Genomic DNA, 21,645 nt, shown 5'->3' with positions numbered 1-21,645 from the left:
TAAAACATACTTGAAATATAGGGGTGGTAGGAGAAAATTCTCAAACAGCTTCAGAGAAAACCTTGAGTTTTCCCTGAAGCAAGTTTATTCCTTTCCCTAGGATGAGGGTCCCTATGACAGTTCTAGAGGTGGTACCTCCCTATATATATATATATATATATATATATATATATATATATATATATATATATATATATATATATATATATATATATATATATGTATGTATATCAACGAACCGGCCGTATCCCACCCATCTGAGGATGAGGGTCCCTATGACAGTTCTAGAAGTGGTACCTCCCTATATATATATATATATATATATATATATATATATATATATATATATATATATATATATATATATGTATGTATATCAACGAACCGGCCGTATCCCACCGAGGCAGGGTAACCTAAAAAGAAAAACGAAAGTTTCTCTTTTTAAATTTAGTAATGCATACAGTAGCAGATGTGGCTGTGTTGTAGGTTGACCGGTCATTTGAACTGTGATGTCTACACATTTCTGGCAAGACAGTTACTGAATGGCGACGATGAATGTGTTTCCTCGTTTGGGTAGACCTTCCTTGGTGGAAAACTCCTCAGAGAAGGCGTAACAAAAATCAGCGGAGAAATGTTCACCACATACAAAATACTCAGACGTATTAAGAAAAAAAGTTTCAAATGGCTGGTTTACATAAAGGAGAAACTTGCTTCTGATGGTTGGTAAGGAGTAGATGAAACACACATGTGAGAAGTTAGTGGAAATAAAACTCCATAGAAGTTTTTTTAAATTCAAATACGACAAAGCCAATTTGGGGATGCATCACACTGGAGGATTAATGATAAAGCGGCGGCGACCTGGAGGAAAAAACATGAATTTCCTAAATCCTTTCGCATCGTCTGAGGCCCGAGGAATACGAGACAAATTACATAGTCTAAGAAAGAAAAATGTTTTCCTACTGATCCATATCCATTACAAAGGTTCCCATTATCCATCGCATGGCAAAAACAACATATATCTAAATTTTACCTCTGTCCTAGACACGAACCCAAGACATGAACTCGAGATACGAACAAAAATAACGATGCCAACACACGAACCCTCAAACAGGAACCCATGACATAAAACAAACCCAGGACATGAACCCAAGACAGGAACTAAGACATAAACTCACGGCATAATCCCAAGGCATGAACCCAAAACACGATTCTGAGTCATGAACCCAAGAAACGATCCCAAGACAGAGGTAATGCTTTCATTCCTTGTGTCCTTATGAACTGAGGAAATGCCAGCTCAGAAAACAACGGACAAAGACGCTAAAATGAAGTAAATATATACGAATATCAGTAAAACTATCTTGGAGAATATTTTTTTTTAGGGTTAGAACGTCATGTTATTTTTCACCTCCTAAAAAAAGTATTTAGATATTATTATCACACTGAACCTATCACCGGAGGTACAAACAAACGGATAACTTCAGTGGCATGAGTATCTGAAAATATTTCACCATCACTTACAAAAAGAATAAAGAATGGAAGGACACTGCAGCAGGCCTACCGGCCAATACCAGGCAAGTCCTTCTCAAACTAAAACTTCCTTAGCAAAATATTTTTTCAAGCCATTCTCATGGCTACTCGAGAAATAAGCTTTGCTAACCCTTAATAAGCCTTGATAACCCTACTTACTCAAGCTGTGCAACTCTCCCCTCAACTACAACCCCTCTCACTTACGTGTTTATCCAACTTGTATTTGAACCTACCGAAGATTTTCGCTTTAGTGACCCTACTAGACCATGGAACATATTCTCTTCTCCAGGCTGAGGAACTGACCACCTCAGAGCTATATCTCTACTGCTTCTGCCAACTTTTCTGTATTATGTAATAACATGTCACATTAGTTGCACTTGTGTCCTTTTACTTTTCTGTATTAGACTGAAGAACCCTACTGTGTAGGCGAAACGTTTCGTAATAAAGATACCTAACTTCTACACATGTGTCTTTTTTACCAACCTGTCAGTATTGTATACCATATTAATATTCACTACAAGACATAGTGTTCCACTCATCGAATACTCGATTTCCAAATCAGTATTTATGTACATCCTTTTTAAATCTAAACTTGTCTAATTTGAATCCATTATTTCGAGACCCTGAATGAAGAAAGAATGTTATCTATACCCTAAGAATCCTTCATAATAACATAAACAACATACGTTAAGCCCATTAACGAATATGTGGCCTGTATCTGATAAAGCAAGAACAAAGATTCTAAAAGGTCCAAAAGTTTGCAATGCTGAACTTCAAGAACTGAGAAAAATGCACTGACTACTTTGGAAGAAAGAAGAACTAGCGAGGGCGTGATACCAATTTAAAAAGGAATTGATAGGACAGTGATAGATTTTTAACTAAAAAGGCCTGAGAGTAAAGAGCACTGGTAGACACTAAAGACAGATGTTCGATATAGTTTTTTGTAAATAATTCTTTGGCCTGATAGAAAACTGGAATGAATTGGATATTCATTATCTAAAACACTGGAAACATCAAAATCCACAGAGTGTACTTCTGGAATGCATGAAAGACTTATTATTTACAAATAGGATGCTGTAAAACCTGATTCCAGTTCTACACGCTGGAATTACTACGAGCTGAAGGTTTTACAGACTGCGCAAAACATCCTCGTTAAGAACAAAATGCACATTAGATCGTCCTCCCATAAAAATAAGGGAAATTACCAAAAAATGATGAGATTTTTAAGTTACTTGCTCTCTCTAGGCTGGAATAATGATGTACACGAGCAGCCCCTTTTAAGGCAAGCATAATCGTATATTTGATGAATTTTCAGAGAATCTTGAGTGCCTGTATAAATCCAGTCAAGTACCTAAATTATTGGAAATAATTGGTTAAGTCAGGAAGTATTAAAGAGCTAAGACTTTTTAACACTCATCATACGTACAGGGAACTTGATAAGTTCGGGCTGTCAGTTTTTGATCAGCCGGACTGTGTTGGTTACGTTGGAGTACTTGTTACCAGCAATGATTGATCAAGCATTCAAATATAAAGCCTGATCTGCGACCGGGTTGCTAGGATGATGACCCTCGGAGTCGTCTTCAGATTACCTTCAGCTATCAGTATTCTTTAAAGTTCCTGAGAAACAATGAAACCTTTGCCAAAACCATCGAGTTTTCATTTTCAGAGGCAGCGCCCTTCTCTTTAAAACTGGCATCTTCTCTATTTTTATTCAGAGTGTGAGTCTGGAGCACACTACTAGTGCCACTCAGCTCAGCCTCTCAAGGCACTGGCTTAGCTGGTACTATCTTCACCCTCTACACCTTATATTTACTAACAATAAGAACCAAGTCCGGGGCATAATTGCATCGAAGGTTGCAATCTCAAAACATAATCGAGGTACAGAATTGCATGCACAGAGGCCTGGAGCAGATTATTATAATCATTGGGGAGCGCTAAACTCGTAGGATTATACAAGGCATGTAGGGGGATGGAAGGTATTCAGGCTCAATTCAGGCAACGGGAGCACAGAACCAATTCTCTAGATCAAAAGCCATTCACCAGCGTCAAGGAGCCTCCTTTGAGGGGACCTGGAACACAGAAACATGATCAATTATGAGGGGGTGAATTCAGCAAATTAAATTTTGACAAGAACATCAGCTTGGACAAAATAAATTGAGAGCTTAGAGCGATATGTTGAGATGATGATGATATGAACATTGCACATCTAAACCAGTTCCTCGGCATTTACATTACTTACATCAGGTAAATGGTTTAGAAAAACCATTTACAGGAGAGGAAAAAATACAAACCTAGAGAGAGAGGGAGAGAGAGAGAGAGAGAGAGAGACAGACAGACAGAGACTTCTTTACTTGCCAAGAGTGCTGATAACAGATCTTCTCAAAGAGAGCAAACTCTGAGGCACGAAGGAAACTCTTGTTACAGAAATGAAGAACATTCAGAGTCTAGGTGAGAGATAGGGAGCAAACAGAAATAAAGGAAATTAGAAGAAATAAAAAATACGCCTTATGCATACCTTTGAAGGCTTTTAAAGAGTTTCTCTACTTTGCAAAAGCTCTGCAAAACGAAAACTATATCCCGTTTAAGGCTTTTACTTAAAAGAGACAGAGCTTATATTTATGACAATAAGTACATGATTGAAACACTAAAGTCACAATACTACCGTGTTTACTGAACCACTCATCTGTTTACAGATCGAAGACCCTAGCGAATTTTTCTTGAATGAAACTCAAAATACCACCGACCTTACCACAATTTTTGATGTTGCCCTCTCCACAGTTGACTTTGAAGAAGCTATCAAGAGCATGATAATGCATTCTGCTCCAGGCCCAAACTCAAGTCATTAAAAGGTTCCGATTTTGCCCCACTTAATAATGGATACAATAAAGCAATTGCAAAAAATTATAGACCAATGGGGCTAATTTCACACATTAAAATCTTTGAACGGTTCATAGAAGCAAGATTATCAATCACATGGAACTGCAACAATTGCACAATCTAGCGCATGATTTATCCTCATTTAACATCATATTGTTTCCCGTGGCCCATTGGAAAACTTGGTTTATATCCGCTTGGACATTTACCATCTTCTCAATGGATGACACTCATGCAGATTCTAGTATCATTTGCAAAAGAAGATAGGTGCTCTGACAAATATCAGGATGAGAAATAGGATGGGGGAAAGCAGTGTACCCTGTGGAACAGAGCTTTTCACAGTGGCAGGCTCCGACTTAACACTATTTACCATTAGTCTTTGTGTTCTATTGGTTAAAAAGTTGATCCATCTTCCCATTATTCAAGCTATTTTTTAGCACAAATTTTGAGCGCTATTACACCATGATCGCACTTGTCAAAGGCTTTTACAAAGTCTTAGTATACTATATCTGCATTTTGCTTGTCCTTCAGTGTATCCAAGACCATGTCATAATGGTCCAGTATTTACGAGATGCAGGAGCGACCTACTCTAAATCCACGTTGCCCTGGATTGCGCAACTGTTGAGAATTTAAGTGGTTGGCGATCATTCTTCTTAAAACTCTTTCATTTTTTTTTTATGATATGGGATGTTACAGCTATCCGTCTATAATTCTTTGCTACTACTTTGCTGCTGCCTTTATGGAGTAGGGCTATATCTATTGTTTTCAGCAATTCTGGGATGACAGCCGTGTCCAGGCTCCCTCTCCATACCAGAATTAAGGTACTCGAAAGGGGTTTCTTGCTGTTCTCGATGAACATGGAATTCCACAAGTCTGGGGCAAGCGTAGAGTGCATGAGAATGTTGTTAATCGTTTTTTCAAAGTCGAGTGGAGTTAGCGTTATGTCAGATTTTTGGCATATACTGATAATGTTTTGAGGGGCATTCATGAAAAATTCATTCGGATTGCCGATGTTTAGTCTGATTAATGGCTCACTAGTCACGAGTCAAACTGAAACTTCAGTATGTCACTCAGGGCCCAAACCTGAATATAGCTTTTGCCTTGTTTTTGTCAAATGAAGAGAAATATTTTAGATTTCTTTTTGTTTCAGTAACTGAATTTAGCTCCCGTCTCTCATGAATCCTGTAAGAATTATTTAACTTATTTTCAACATTTTCTTCTCCCTAGCCAGTGCTACCATCTGCATTACGGATCGTCTAGTTACCTTGAGATGTTCACTGATTCTGCTCCTTCACCTGTAGAGGGAGCAGCGTCTCTCTGTTTCTAGTTAACATCTCTTTCCCTCCCCCATCCCTTTGAGAAATATGCCTTGAGAATACTTCAGCTAGAAAAGAGTTGATTTTTTCAAGACATTGGTTCTGATCCATGTTATTTAAGATATCTAAGCAGCATGTTTGCGTGTTTCATTAAAGACATGATTTATTTGATCCCGGTTGTCCTTGATGTTAAAGTTAAATTTGGTGAAGGCACCCTCATAACTGTATGCATTTTGCTGGTCAGAACCCCTGTGCATACAAGTTTCGACTTCGATTAGGTTGTGATCCGAAAAAAAAACTGTCTTTGATACTTCTATATTTCGTACCAGGTCATCATTATTCGTGAAAATATCAGATGTGTTTTCCAGCCTTGTTGGCTCCACTATTTGCTGGCTTAAGGCAGATTTATTGCATATATTTAGCAGCTCATGTGTGTGACTTTTCATCTGAGCTGCCTCCAGGGATTATATCCGCTATAGCATTATCTGCTACATTCTTCCATTTTGTATGTCTTAAAATCACCAAGCAGTAAGATGTATGGGGCTGGGGTTGGAAATTTTTTCCAGACAGTAATCAATTTTTAATAACTGTTCCTTGAATTGTTGGGAAGTTGCATCTGGTGGCTTATATACAATCACAATGACTAGATTTTGGTTCTCGGTCTCTATTGCTAAATCTTTAACTACACATTTGTGATGGTCAGTAATTCTGACATACAGGTCATTCTTCCCCCCCCCCCCACCCTTCCCTTGTTGCTTGTTTTTTTTCTGTCACATCCACATTTCGTTGTCAAAGTGGTCTTTTGTGTGGATCTCAGTGAAGGCTGAAACATCGCATTTGACTCCACGAGGAGCACACTGATCAGAGGTATTTTCTTGATGGTGGATGGCTTAAGGCCCTGTATATTTGGAAATACGAAGCCGTATTGCTTGCTTGTTGGGGGTATTTTTTTTATTGGCATCAGTATATGTGGTTCTGGAGAATGGGTCACTGTGCTTCCAATCCAGTAAGTCTCCAAGGTGGAATATTTTTGTCATTTCATTCCATTTTTTCATTTCCTGGCACTTAAAATTCTATTGCTAAGGAATGGTTGCAAATATTATGGTTAGTTTCCCAAGGTTGATGGAGTCTGCACCTCCTGGTCCCTTTGTCCCTTTCAAATGGTATACAGGGCAGTTTGTGTTGTAACATTATTTTTCGTGGACTGATGTATAGCATATTTCAGGGTGAAAAAGTTTACGAGGTAGAATGACGCATTCCTTTGGTCAGGAGATCGCGATATTTTTTGAGTGGCCAAAATTGCATGTCCCATTCGTTTTCCCAGATATTCCATGCCTACAGATACCCCAAGAAAATTTTAATTTACACCACAATTCTGATTTCAGCTGGCCAGAATTTATGAGGGACGGATTCTCAGTTGTTGTAGTGTCTAGAACTGCACTAGCATTATCTCCAGCAACAGTACGAGAATCACCACCACCAGCTATTACTAGAACATTAAAAACACTGTTCCCAAAAACAGACTCTTACACTACTAAATCTGTAATGGGGCCTATGGTCGAGTTTGTAGCCGAGTCTGTAGAGGAGTCTGTGTTACGGTTTGTAGCTGAATCAGCACTTGGTGTTGAGGCTGTCCAGTGGGTCTCTATTTCCGAGTCATCGACATTTTCAATGTTCTTATATTTTACTCCACTTTCACATTCCAGCTCTGTGGGGATCGCTGCCTGGTTTTGATGGCTCCTTATTCCTGTAGCATTTTCCTCCCAAGTTCTATATATCTTAAGTATTTATGTTCTTTCCGAAATGGTTCAGAGTGGGTGGTGCAATCTTGTCTTTTCTCGCCAACTTTCTCTTTCTATCTTAAAAAAAGTTCTGGTTTGCGTGTATGGTTGTAATTACCTTAGTTAATGAAATATTCACATGGTTTGACCCACCTGGATTTTTTTTCGTGTAGTAAGTAGAGTCTTGACACTGCTTCTCATTTAGTGATTCATGACACATTTATGGATGGCATCGTGATTAATTTGGATCTGACAGCTGCCTTTACTAAGTACTTCACGGTATGTGAGTGATCGTGTCTGCAAATTAAATTATTTTTGTTCCATCAACATCTGATGACTCCTCAAGCAGAGCATACATAAATTCTGTTGGTCAATAATTACGGGATCTTTTATGAACGACTGGACCTTTCACATTATTATAGTAAGACCGAAAAACATGGAAAGTTTTGCCAATGTTTCGGTCCTTTCTGGAACTGGTCCTATAACTTAATTAGGACGTTCTTTTTTTCTCTCTTTTTTTTTTAAATATTGTGCTATTCATTTATTGGGACATGGCGGGTATGTGGAAGGTGTTTTCCTTGTTTTTATTACTAATTGTCCAGTTAAGCTATACAATGTACATGTAAACCTTGAGATAACTCAGGGTTTACAACTCGCCAAGTTGTGTTTGAGTGAGTCGAGGACCAATTCATTGCTATACCTTTCCTACTTGGAAAGTGTTCCGAGGGTCAACGCCCCGGCGACCTGTCCCAGATCAGGCCTCCCAGTGGATGACCTGATCATCCAGGCTGGCTGATCAGGAACTGATGTGAGGAGCTTGTCCAGTTCCCATTCTAGACGACAGCCTGGGGTATATTGGTAATACTCCGAATGAACGACAGGAAGGTATCGAAAAGTCCTGGTCCATTCACACTCATTGCACCCCTGCTTTTCATTGGAGGTACTTGGCACCGTCTGCTGATCCTCTTATTCTTTTGCTTACGATACAGGTAATAGATCGAGGAACAGCAAAGAACATTCCCAGTAATTTAGGTCCTTGACCAAGTTTATGTGATCAGAGAAGGTTCTCTGTACATTCTCCAGATCAACAATCTCTAGATATTTTGACAGATATCAATGATTTTTGGCCACTCGGGCCTTATCATGCCTACATTTGAAGCAGTGTTGAGATTGCCCTGTCAACATCCTTATTTAACTCATTCCACTTGTGTGATGGCTACCCATTAAACTGATACAGACATATCTTTTCACTGACAAATCTTATCAACTAGGGTTCAGGGGTCTTCGTCCCCGTAGACCGGTCTTAGACAGGCCTTGATATCAGGCCTGCCGCTGTGTAGGCCTATTACAATATGCTCCCCCACTAAAAATGTATTTCAACAATATATGCACTATCATTAGTTTATATATATATATATATATATATATATATATATATATATATATATATATATATATATATATATATATATATATATATATATATATATCTACGTTCACAGCAGGACTCGAACTTGCAAACTCTGTATCAGAGTACACAGTACTTTACCACGGAGCCAGACACCAAAAAAGTATGAGCGCCTAGCCGGAGCTAGACGATGTGTCCCCATACCCCGGGGCACAAGATTTGTTTTCAAAGTTATTTCATCAAACCCTGCCACATGCACTGGGCAACGAAAGAGATTTGGAATGCTTAACAATTCGCAAACAGGATAAATTATTTACAAACATTATCTCTACGTCTACAGCAGGACTCGAACCTTCAAAATCTGTATCAGAGTACATAGTACACCACGGAGCCAGACAAGCCAGCCATAGTCTGCGGGCTCGAGTCGTTCTGTGGACGAAGAGATAATGATTGTAACTAACAAAAAAAGGCACAATACCGTGACTGGAACGATACACAAATAACCCGCACATAGAAGAGAGAAGCTTACGACGACGTTTCGGTCCGACTTGGACCATTTACAAAGTCACACTAACGAGAAGTGTAGCAGGACGGGTATATATAGGCAGGAAGAGGTAGTGGTGGTGGTGGTGGTAGTAGTAGTAGTAGTAGTAGTAGTAGTAGTAGTAGTAGTAGTAGTAGTAGTAGTGGTAGTAGTAGTAGTAGTAGCAGTAGTAGCAGTAGTAGTAGCGGTAGTAGTGGCAGTAGTAGTAGTAGTTGTAGTAGTAACAGTAGTAGTGGTAGCAGTAGTAGTGGAGAATTAAGGAGGAGGAGCCAGTCAAATACAAAGAAAGGGGAGCACTGCAAGGGAGCTAGGTGCCCACAGAGGGAGAGCAAGTGATGAAATAATGATTGTTAATAATTTCACCTGTTTGCGAATTGTTAAGCGCATATATATATATATATATATATATATATATATATATATATATATATATATATATATATATATATATATATATATATATATATATATATATATGTCGTGCCGAATATGTAAAACTGGTCAATTAGCAAGAACTCATTTAAAATTAAGTCCTTTCTAAAATTTTCTCTTATACGTTTAAAGATATATTTTTTTCATTAATGTTAATGTAAAAAAATTTAATTTTGCTCCAAAAGAATCCTAGAAAACTTACCTAACCTTATTATAACAAGAACAATTTATTTTAGCCTAACCTAACTAAATATATTTTAGATTTGTTTACAATAATTTAATACTAAACAAACATAGTGAATTATATTTTTTTCGTTAGGTTCAGAATGATTTTGGCGAAATTATTGCATACACAAATTTTCACTTGTCCTATATGGCAAGATGAGCGTTGCTATTTAAGCCAAGATCGCAAGTTCTGCCTATTCGGCACGACATTAAATATATATATATATATATATATATATATATATATATATATATATATATATATATATATATATATATATATATATATATATGCAAACAATTGCAGACAGGCTATTTTAACTATGCAAGACAATCCAAGGAAGGGGGTGGAAATCTGTAGCTCAAGTACTTTCACAGTTCTCAGTAAATCATCAGGAGCTGTGCAACGTTGCAAGAGAGCAACTAAAGCAGGGAGAGTTCTCAGGGTAGCGTAGTGTGGATGTGTCACCAGCCACGGTTTCCCTGAGAAACCGTGGCCGGTGTTTTAGTTGCTCTCTTGCAACTTTGCACAGCTCCTGATGATACACTGAGAAGTGTGAAAGTACTTGAGCTACAGATTTCCATCCCCCGTGGCTTGCCTTGTATGTATATATATATATATATATATATATATATATATATATATATATATATATATATATATATATATATATGTGTGTGTGTGTCTGTGCGTGTGTGTGTGTGTGTGTGTGTGTGTGTGTGTCACGCCGAAAATGTAAAACTTGCGATCTTGGCTTAAATAGCAACGCTTATCTTGCCATATAGGACAAGCGTAAATTTGTGTATGCAATAATTTCGCCAAAATCATTCTGAACTTAACCTCAAAAAATGTATTTCATTGTGTTTGTTTAGTATTAAATTATTGTAAACTTATCCAAAATATATTTAGTTGGATTATGTTAAATTAAATTGCGCTTGTTATAAGAAGATTAGGTAAGTTTTCTAAGGTCCTCTTGGTACAAAATTATTAATTTTTACATTAACATAAATTTTTAGAAAGGACTTAATTTCAAATACGTTCTTGCTAATTGACTAATTTTATCTATTCGGCACGACGGGGGTAAAAGGCGGGGTAGAGGTCGGCCTAGGAAAGGTTGGAGGGAGGGGGTAAAGGAGATTTTGTGAGGCTTGAACTTCCAGCAAGCGTGCGTGAGCGTGTTAGATAGGGGTGAATGATTTTTAAGACTTGACGTACTGTTGGAGGGTGAGCAGAGTAATAATAATGAAGTGATTCAGGGAAACCGGCAGGCCGGAAGTCCTGGAGATGGTAAGTACGGTGCCGGCACTCTGAAGGAGGGGCGTTAATGTTGTAGTTTTATAACTGTAGTGCAAGAGCGTCTCTAACAAGTCAGTAATGGAGTGAATGATGGTGAAAGTTTTTCTTTTTCGGGCCACCCTGCCTTGGTGGGAAACGGCCGATGTGGTAATAAATATATGTGTATGTATGTGTATGTGTGTGTGTGTGTATTCACCTAGTTCTGGTTGCCGGGGTCGAGACTCAGCTCCTGGCCCTGCCTCTCCACTGAACGCTACTCGGTCCTCTCTCTCCCTGCTCCATGAACTTTATCATACCTCGTCTTAAAGCTATGTATTGTTCCTGCCTCCACTACATCACTCGCCAGACTATTCCACTTCCTAACTACTCTATGACTGAAGAAATACTTCCTAACATCCCTTTGACGCATCTGGGTCTTCAGCTTCCAAGAGTGACCCCTTGTTTCTGTGTCCCCTCTCTGGAACATCCTGTCTGTGTCCACCTTGTCTATTCCATGCAGTATTTTGTATGTCGTTATCATGTCTCCCCTAACCCTCCTGTCCTCCAGTGATGTAAGGTCGATTTCCCTTAACCTTTCTTCGTAAGACATTCCCCTTAGCTCTGGAACCAACGTTGTCGTAAACCTTTGAACTTTCTTTAATTTCTTGACGTACGTACATACGTGTGTGTGTGTGTGTGTGTGTGTGTGTGTGTGTGTGTGTGTGTGTGTGTGTGTGTTTGTAAAACTTTCTATGTAGAAAATCGCCAAGTTCATAATATCTTTCTCTCCACTGATAATATGACTCGTGGGCACCGGATTAAAATCCGCCAATCACATGCCAGCAAATGACTGCCTCGCTGTTCAGCTGACGTGCCTCGACCATTCAGCAGTCACGAAGCAATAAGCAAATCACATACCTCGACCAATCAAGGATCACGACACAATGCCTAGGAAATAAGGCAACATCAGCTCATGCCTTGCAACTTGCATGCCAGGCGAACCTGCAGAGAACCAGGCAACCTTATGTAGGTTAAATAATCCAGGTCACGAATTGTGACCTGAGAACAAATAATGAAGTTGACGAGAGAGAGAGAAAGAGAGAGAGAGAGAGAGAGAGAGAGAGAGAGAGAGAGAGAGAGATAGAGAGAGACGTACCCCGTCTCATAAAAAAAAATGAATTAACATCCACAATATACTGAAATCATATTTTATTGCAAATGTGTATAAAAAACCTAAGTACTTTTGTAATAAAAAAAATGTATACAGTTTATTAAAAAATACACAAAAATAAATTCTGTATTGTTGTGAATGTTATGGCGTGTATTGTTGTGAATGTTATGGCGTGTATTGTTGTGAATGTTATGGTCTGTATTGTTGTGAATGTTATGGTCTGTATTGTTGTGAATGCTGTGGTATGTATTGTTGTGAATGCTGTGGTATGTATTGTTGTGAATGTTATGGTATGTATTGTTGTGAATGCTATGGTATGTATTGTTGTAAATGCTGTGGTATGTATTGTTGTGAATGCTATGGTATGTATTGTTGTAAATGCTATGGTATGTATTGTTGTAAATGCTGTGGTATGTATTGTTGTGAATGCTATGGTATGTATTGTTGTGAATGCTATGGTATGTATTGTTGTAAATGCTATGGTATGTATTGTTGTAAATGCTGTGGTATGTATTGTTGTGAATGATGTTAAAATCCGCCCCGTCATTTTCCTGGCAGTCGTGACATTTGCCCAACTGTGTTCCTCCCAAGATCAGCAGACTTTAATACTCCCAGGTCTTTCACGTGCTCTGTTCATTCTATTTAGTGATCCTCTTGTATTTTGTACAGTATACAATGTTTGAGATTTTCATGTTTCTACATTGAAGCAGTGAATATCATGTTCCCTACTGCCCACTGTAAAACTTCGTATGTTCATGCAATTTGGATATCATCAGTAAATGATACAAAACCGTGGTGAGTATATTATCTACAGTATTTGTCATCCATAAAGATAGGAAACAGAAAAGGCGCCAGGGAACGTAGCTTTTTACACTGCTAATGCTGGAATTTGCTGTTTTTCTGCTTCTCTTTATGTTCTGTCACTAAGTTGAATAACCATTTGCCTACTTTCCCCATAATACTTATCCCTTCATTTTGTGTGCAATCACCTTATGGTCGCATCTCTCAAATGCCCTTGCAAAATTCGTATATACCACAGCTGCATTCTGATTTTCTTCAAATGCCTCTGTAATTCTGTCATAGTGGTTTAGCAGTTGTAACAATTATGATCTTTCCGCCCAGTCACTTGTTGCTCTACCTGGGCTGGAATATTCCTGGATACTAACGGCCCCCAACATGGCAGACGAGATTACTGACCTTAAACTGTCCATAAACTCTCCAGCATTTGAACTACTGGAAATGTTTGAGTCCCTTCCACTGTATTCCATGGAATGTAGGCGAGGAAATTACATAACTTACACCTGGAAAATCCTGGAGGAACTGGTCTTACACCTGAACTCTGAAATCGCGCGATGAGTACACTGGGAGAGAACTCGACGGGTGTCAGAGGTTTCCGCTTCTTCACGCCCTCCCTTCATTCATAAGTAGAATTACCAACAAACCTCTTGCTGTCTTCAAGAGAGCTCTTGATAAGTTCCCCAGATCAGTGTCTGGCCAGTCGGGCAGTGATTTGTAAGTGTGGTGAGGCCAGCAGTAACAGTCTAGGTGATCAGACCTCGCTCCTTTAGGAGGCCTAGCCTGGGACCATGCAACTGGGCGTTGACCCCCAGAAACATCCTGGTTTGGGTTGTGCAGGTTGCGCTGTTCCATAAAATTTGCAAGTTGGCGTCTTGTCACCCTTTCGAATAATCTTGTGGTGTGAGATGTTCAGATGTTAGGGCCACTGGCTTGTAATTTTCGCTAGTGCTCTATGGTCACCTTTATGCAAAGGAAGTATATCCACACTCTTGAAAGCTTCTGATATTTCACCTATACATAAGCTCTCTCTTTCTCTCTCTCTTCAAAGGATACTTAGTGTTCATGCTAGTGGTATTTTACATTTCTTTATATATATAAGGAATTCTACGAATTCAGTCCAGATGCTGCATGAGTGGGCACGTTTTCTATTTATTTTCGAATTTTATGGAATTAGTGCTTCTGACAGTTATATTATCTATGGCCTTCAGATGTGATTCAATTTGTTTTAGATTTTCACTCATTTCTCTTTCATCGACAGTGTAGGAACTTGCTACGAGTAATGGTTCAAGTCTTCGGGTAGTTCTTAGACTTTGCATGACTTTGTATATGTGTAGAAATATTTTGGGGTTCTTGCAATATCTTGGATGGCTTTTTATTAGTGCTTTTTGTCAGGAACTACAACTTGTGTTCTAACGTGGTTTTATCTCGGCAGTGATTTTCTCTTGTTCGTTTTGGTATATTCACGTTCTTGGGAAGTTCTGTAAACCTTTCTCGTTGTCTGTGCATTTTTCTATGCTGTCTTTTTACATGTGATCTTTCAGGTTTTCTTAGTGGTACATATTTTATAGACTTCATATGCTACTGTGTTCAACTTTTCAAAACACTGGTGAGGATTTAGACTGTCTGCCAGGGTGTGTCTGCCAGGGTGTGTCTGCCAGGGTGTGTCTGACAGCTCCTTACTAATTTTGTCCCAGTTGAAGAAAACATCATTTCTCGTTCACTGTTACTGGAGCCCCCATCCCCAACCCTTAGAGTACTCTTGTTTGTACTTCTATGATGCTGTGAAAAGAAAAAATTGTATTCGTGATTGTTATGTTACTCATTAGCTCTTCGTTGTTAGTGAAAATCGGATCCAATGTATTTTAGTTCTGTTATCTACTGCTTCAAAGTAAACATTTCAGTGAGCCCCAGTTAGTACTCTGGTATGCACCTGTTGAGCTGGCGTGCTCCCCGCAACAATTTCCGGTACACGTTGTGATTTACAATCTCCCCATTTCATATTCAGGTGGTTGAAATCTGCAAAGAGGATGTGTTGTTGTTCTACGGTGCAGGATTTTCAAGACTTTCAAGGAAGTTCTCTGTCTTACTTATATCTGAATTCTTCAGGAACTGAGTGTTCCGTCTTGATAATTCCTTTGTAAGTTACCTGGTCCAAGCTGTCTCCTGGGTTGTTATCTGCTGTTACAGTATTTGCTTCACTCTTCTATTCTTGGTCGTCTTAAATTGAAATCAAGAAGAATGTTTGTGGACTGGTTGCACTGCGAAGTATACCTGTATACTGTGCTTGCGCTTGTGCGACACACCTGTATGACATTAGTGTGTGACACTTGTGTGACACGTGTGTGACATATATGTGTAACTTGTGTGTCACATTTGTGTGTCATACTTGTGTAACATACTTGTATGACGAACCTGTGTGACTAACTTGTGTGAAATATCTGTGACATACCTGTCTTACGCACCTGTGATTAACCTGCAGTGCACCTGTGCGGCTTACCTGCGTAACACAACTATGTCAGACACATGTGCGACTCCTATGCAACACACCTGTGCGACACACCATCGTCACACAATAGTGGCAGCTGTGACATACCTGTGGTCAGGTTGGAATGTTCCTCTAACCTCAGTCTGAGGACACACTTCCTACTGTGGCGACCCGGCCTAAGGCCAGACTTCCCTCTTGACTGCCTGATAGCCAAGGCTGTTACTTTATGCTGCCCGATGGCAAACATAGCCATCACAGCCTGGTTGATCTGGCACTGTTGGCAGGTAGTGGCCCAGTTTCCTCTTGAAAACTTCTACACTTGTTCCGGCAGTATTTCAATATTTCTACGGATGCTGATACAGTGTTCTCTTACTGTACCCGTGGCGCCCCTGCTCTTTGCTGGTTTACTTTACATTTCCTCCCATATCTCTCAAGTATGGTGCAATGGTACTGTGTAAATAAGGTTCAGTACTTTTTAATATAATAGCAGCAAATATCAGAAATATTACCTGGATGAAAGTCAAAGTTTTCAAGAGGAAACTGGAGCAGCAGCATCTGCAAATTCCTGACCGGCGTGTTGTGGTGACTACATGAGCGTGCAGGTCACTAGCACGAACAGCCTGGTTGACCAGGCAGTCACAAGGAAGCCTACCCTAAGGTCAGGCTGTGTGAGGACAAAAACCATAGAAACAGATAACAGGTATCACAAAGGTATATATTATAAGGTCTCTCTCTCTCACTCTCACACACACACTCTCTCTCTCTCTTCTACTCCAAAAAGTATTTTTCCAGATGTTCGGAGGTATGTATAAACGCTGTTCTATGTGGGCAGTAAATAATTTTCAACAGCTAGTCTTTTAATTACTGGGAATTTATATCTACTGGTTTATATACAAATAATATGTCTAAATTCGACTTGATCATTTGTAGGATTAAAGAGGCCAGTGCAAAAAAAAAAAAAATAATGACCAACATACGGATTAATCCTCCCAGGTGGCTCGTTTTTCCATCATGGGGATTGTAATTACACTGTACCCAGGAATCCACATTTCGCTACTGGAGTAATATTTAATATGGACTCCTACGAAGGTTGCAAACAGTGCATCACAGTCGCTAACAAACCCACTAATAAACAATACTTCGTTGTTCATATTTGCTCTGAGAACTTGTATGATTGATAAAATGTATGATGTATGATTTTTTTAAAGCGTTGGTAGCATCTGTGGCTTTCATGTGAGTCACTGGTTTGTCATTCACTGTGACACTAACGTAATGGTACTCTCAACTTTTCTTTTCACTAGTCTTTGCGTTCTGTATGGTTTTTGAATACTGCGGTCTGTATTGTTGTGAATACTGCGGTCTGTATTGTTGTGAATACTGCGGTCTGTATTGTTGTGAATACTGCGGTCTGTATGGTTTTTGAATACTGCGGTCTGTATTGTTGTGAATACTGCGGTCTGTATTGTTGTGAATACTGCGGTCTGTATTGTTGTGAATACTGCGGTCTGTATTGTTGTGAATACTGCGGTCTGTATGGTTTTTGAATACTGCGGTCTGTATTGTTGTGAATACTGCGGTCTGTATTGTTGTGAATACTGCGGTCTGTATTGTTGTGAATACTGCGGTCTGTATTGTTGTGAATACTGCGGTCTGTATGGTTTTTGAATACTGCGGTCTGTATTGTTGTGAATACTGCGGTCTGTATTGTTGTGAATACTGCGGTCTGTATTGTTGTGAATACTGCGGTCTGTATTGTTGTGAATACTGCGGTCTGTATTGTTGTGAATACTGCGGTCTGTATTGTTGTGAATACTGCGGTCTGTATTGTTGTGAATACTGCGGTCTGTATTGTTGTGAATACTGCGGTCTGTATGGTTGTGAATACTGCGGTCTGTATTGTTGTGAATACTGCGGTCTGTATTGTTGTGAATACTGCGGTCTGTATTGTTGTGAATACTGCGGTCTGTATTGTTGTGAATACTGCGGTCTGTATTGTTGTGAATACTGCGGTCTGTATTGTTGTGAATACTGCGGTCTGTATTGTTGTGAATACTGCGGTCTGTATTCTTGTGAATACTGCGGTCTGTATTGTTGTGAATACTGCGGTCTGTATTGTTGTGAATACTGCGGTCTGTATTGTTGTGAATACTGCGGTCTGTATTGTTGTGAATACTGCGGTCTGTATTGTTGTGAATACTGCGGTCTGTATTGTTGTGAATACTGCGGTCTGTATTGTTGTGAATACTGCGGTCTGTATTGTTGTGAATACTGCGGTCTGTATTGTTGTGAATACTGCGGTCTGTATTGTTGTGAATACTGCGGTCTGTATTGTTGTGAATACTGCGGTCTGTATTGTTGTGAATACTGCGGTCTGTATTGTTGTGAATACTGCGGTCTGTATTGTTGTAAATACTGCGGTCTGTATTGTTGTGAATACTGCGGTCTGTATTGTTGTGAATACTGCGGTCTGTATTGTTGTGAATACTGCGGTCTGTATTCTTGTGAATACTGCGGTCTGTATTGTTGTGAATACTGCGGTCTGTATTCTTGTGAATACTGCGGTCTGTATTCTTGTGAATACTGCGGTCTGTATTGTTGTGAATACTGCGGTCTGTATTGTTGTAAATACTGCGGTCTGTATTGTTGTAAATACTGCGGTCTGTATTGTTGTAAATACTGCGGTCTGTATTGTTGTAAATACTGCGGTCTGTATTGTTGTAAATACTGCGGTCTGTATTGTTGTGAATACTGCGGTCTGTATTGTTGTAAATACTGCGGTCTGTATTCTTGTGAATACTGCGGTCTGTATTCTTGTGAATACTGCGGTCTGTATTGTTGTGAATACTGCGGTCTGTATTGTTGTAAATACTGCGGTCTGTATTGTTGTGAATACTGCGGTCTGTATTGTTGTGAATACTGCGGTCTGTATTGTTGTAAATACCGCGGTCTGTATTGTTGTAAATACTGCGGTTTGTATTGTTGTGAATACTGCGGTCTGTATGGTTTTTGAATACTGCGGTCTGTATTGTTGTGAATACTGCGGTCTGTATTGTTGTGAATACTGTGGTCTGTATTGTTGTGAATACTGCGGTCTGTATTGTTGTGAATACTGCGGTCTGTATTGTTGTGAATACTGCGGTCTGTATTGTTGTGAATACCGCGGTCTGTATTGTTGTAAATACTGCGGTCTGTATTGTTGTGAATACTGCGGTCTGTATTGTTGTAAATACTGCGGTCTGTATTGTTGTGAATACTGCGGTCTGTATTGTTGTAAATACTGCGGTCTGTATTGTTGTGAATACTGCGGTCTGTATTGTTGTGAATACTGCGGTCTGTATTGTTGCAAATACCGCGGTCTGTATTGTTGTAAATACTGCGGTCTGTATTGTTGTGAATACTGCGGTCTGTATTGTTGTAAATACTGCGGTCTGTATTGTTGTGAATACTGCGGTCTGTATTGTTGTGAATACTGCGGTCTGTATGGTTGTGAATACTGCGGTCTGTATTGTTGTGAATACTGCGGTCTGTATGGTTGTGAATACTGCGGTCTGTATGGTTGTGAATACTGCGGTCTGTATGGTTGTGAATACTGCGGTCTGTATGGTTGTGAATACTATGGTCTGTATGGTTGTGAATACTGCGGTCTGTATGGTTGTGAATACTGCGGTCTGTATGGTTGTGAATACTGCGGTCTGTATTGTTGTGAATACTGCGGTCTGTATGGTTGTGAATACTGCGGTCTGTATGGTTGTGAATACTGCGGTCTGTATGGTTGTGAATACTGCGGTCTGTATGGTTGTGAATACTATGGTCTGTATGGTTGTGAATACTGCGGTCTGTATTGTTGTGAATACTGCGGTCTGTATTGTTGTAAATACTGCGGTCTGTATTGTTGTGAATACTGCAGTCTGTATTGTTGTGAATACTGCGGTCTGTATGGTTGTGAATACTATGGTCTGTATGGTTGTGAATACTGCGGTCTGTATGGTTGTGAATACTGCGGTCTGTATGGTTGTGAATACTATGGTCTGTATGGTTGTGAATACTGTGGTCTTTTTGATGCTCTTGTAATATAACTCACCTCCTTTCCCTCACGTGGAGTACAAGACCATAACATTCGTACGGATTTATCGATTTCTCGCACATTTTTTAGGGGTCTTAATATCTGCGGGAGTTGACTGAGGAAAGCAAGTTATATCTTGGACTGGTCGAATCTACATGTTGCTTCATGTTATGTGGTAATGTTTTTGAGTGTTTGAACTTACGTATAACTCACTTCTGAGGACGTAGATCTAAAAACTTCACCTTTGAGTCCGTAAGACTAAGTTTAACTCACCTTTATGGGCATAAGTAACTAACCCTTGAGGGCGTGGGTGGGTGTGTCTCGTCTTTAGGGGCGTGGGAAAAAGTGACTCACCTTTGAGGGCGTGGGCGGCGCGGCACGTGATGGAGGCGGGTTTGTTCTTGATGACATAGGCGTCCTGAGGTTGTTCCAGGAAGACTGGGGGAGAGTCATCTGTGACCCCTGTGAGGCCACCCCCTGCCTCCTCGCTCCCCTCACCTGAGGGAACACAAGGTACACTGGTCAAGGAAAGTACACTCACCCTCAACTGAGGGAACACAAGGTACACTGGCCAATGAGGGTACACTCACCCCTCACCTGAGGGAACACAAGGTACACTGGTTATTAAAGGCTCACTCACCCCTCACCTAAGGGAACACAAGGTACACCGGTCAATGAGGGTACACTCACCCCTCACCTGAGGGGTAAACTAACAAACCACCACAGCAAAAGATCACTTAGACATGCATGGTGACAAACTTTAATATAATTCAACAAAGTCTGTCCGGGAAGGTTGGCGGCTTCAGACAAGGTAGAATAACCCTTGAAACCGGTCACAGGAATGTGATAAGTGGCCATCAAGGCGCAACAATCTGCACTATAAGAGTTCCTTTGAGACTGTGACATCCATGATCGTCCCGCTCTAAAACCTTGCTGGTTTGGATTATGTCGACTGTGTTGTTCCATGATTTTTTAAACCTGTGTTGTTCCATGATTTTTTAAACCTATCACATTTAAAATTAAAAAAAATAATAAACCCAAGAACTTTCGTTCGATTATACATACATCTTCAATGAGACTAAAACACGGAGTTTAAACTGACTGAACTGCAGTGTTCCACTCAGTGGCGTGAAGGTTCAGCCTACAGGCAGACCACGGCAGACATACACACTTGTTGATATTGTTTATATTGACTTGCATTGATAAGATCGCCAGTCTGCGACTTACATTATGAACGCCACTCGCCAACTCTTCTCCCAATTCTCCCACCTCTTTCCTTCCTTGACTTTTGCTGTTACCTCCTACAAACGCTCACTCCTCAAAGCTCATAAAGCTGCACTCAAGTTAGTATTTCCAAGTCCAGAGTATCGTATTAGAGGACAAAATCAGCAAGATATTCAACATAGCCACAAAACTGAGGTACCCTATGGATTTTGTCGAGAAGGCGCTAATGCCAGCAAGGAAGACTTTCTACAGGACTGAACCTAAGGAAGTGATGGCCAGGAAGAATGTACTAGTTTTACCTTACAATGAGAACCTGGTCTGCCTGCGTGAGGCATTAAAAAATATCAGTACAAACCTTGCTTTCAAAAACACTGGAACGGTGAAACAGAAGTTGATTAAAAACACACCCTATAACAAAGTAGTTGAGGTTTACAAGGTCCCATGAACTCAGTGTTCTGTCTTATATATTGGTCAAACAGGTAATCCTCTGGAAACCAAAACAGTACAACATAAATACTCAA

General features: G+C 39.8%; 1 protein-coding gene across 1 annotated transcript in view; it reads right to left on the bottom strand.

The window, feature by feature from the left end:
• Nucleotides 1-21,645, bottom strand: part of LOC128688250 (netrin receptor UNC5B) — an 812,793-nt gene that overhangs the window by 578,239 nt on the left and 212,909 nt on the right. The window contains exon 3 of the mRNA XM_070086825.1: nt 20,255-20,398. Coding sequence (XP_069942926.1) covers nt 20,255-20,398 — 144 coding nt within the window. The remainder of the gene's footprint in view (nt 1-20,254; nt 20,399-21,645) is intronic.

This window comes from Cherax quadricarinatus, chromosome 19 (genome assembly GCF_038502225.1).
Source record: "Cherax quadricarinatus isolate ZL_2023a chromosome 19, ASM3850222v1, whole genome shotgun sequence".
Lineage (NCBI taxonomy): Eukaryota > Metazoa > Arthropoda > Malacostraca > Decapoda > Parastacidae > Cherax > Cherax quadricarinatus.
This window is presented reverse-complemented; position numbering and strand designations above follow the sequence as displayed.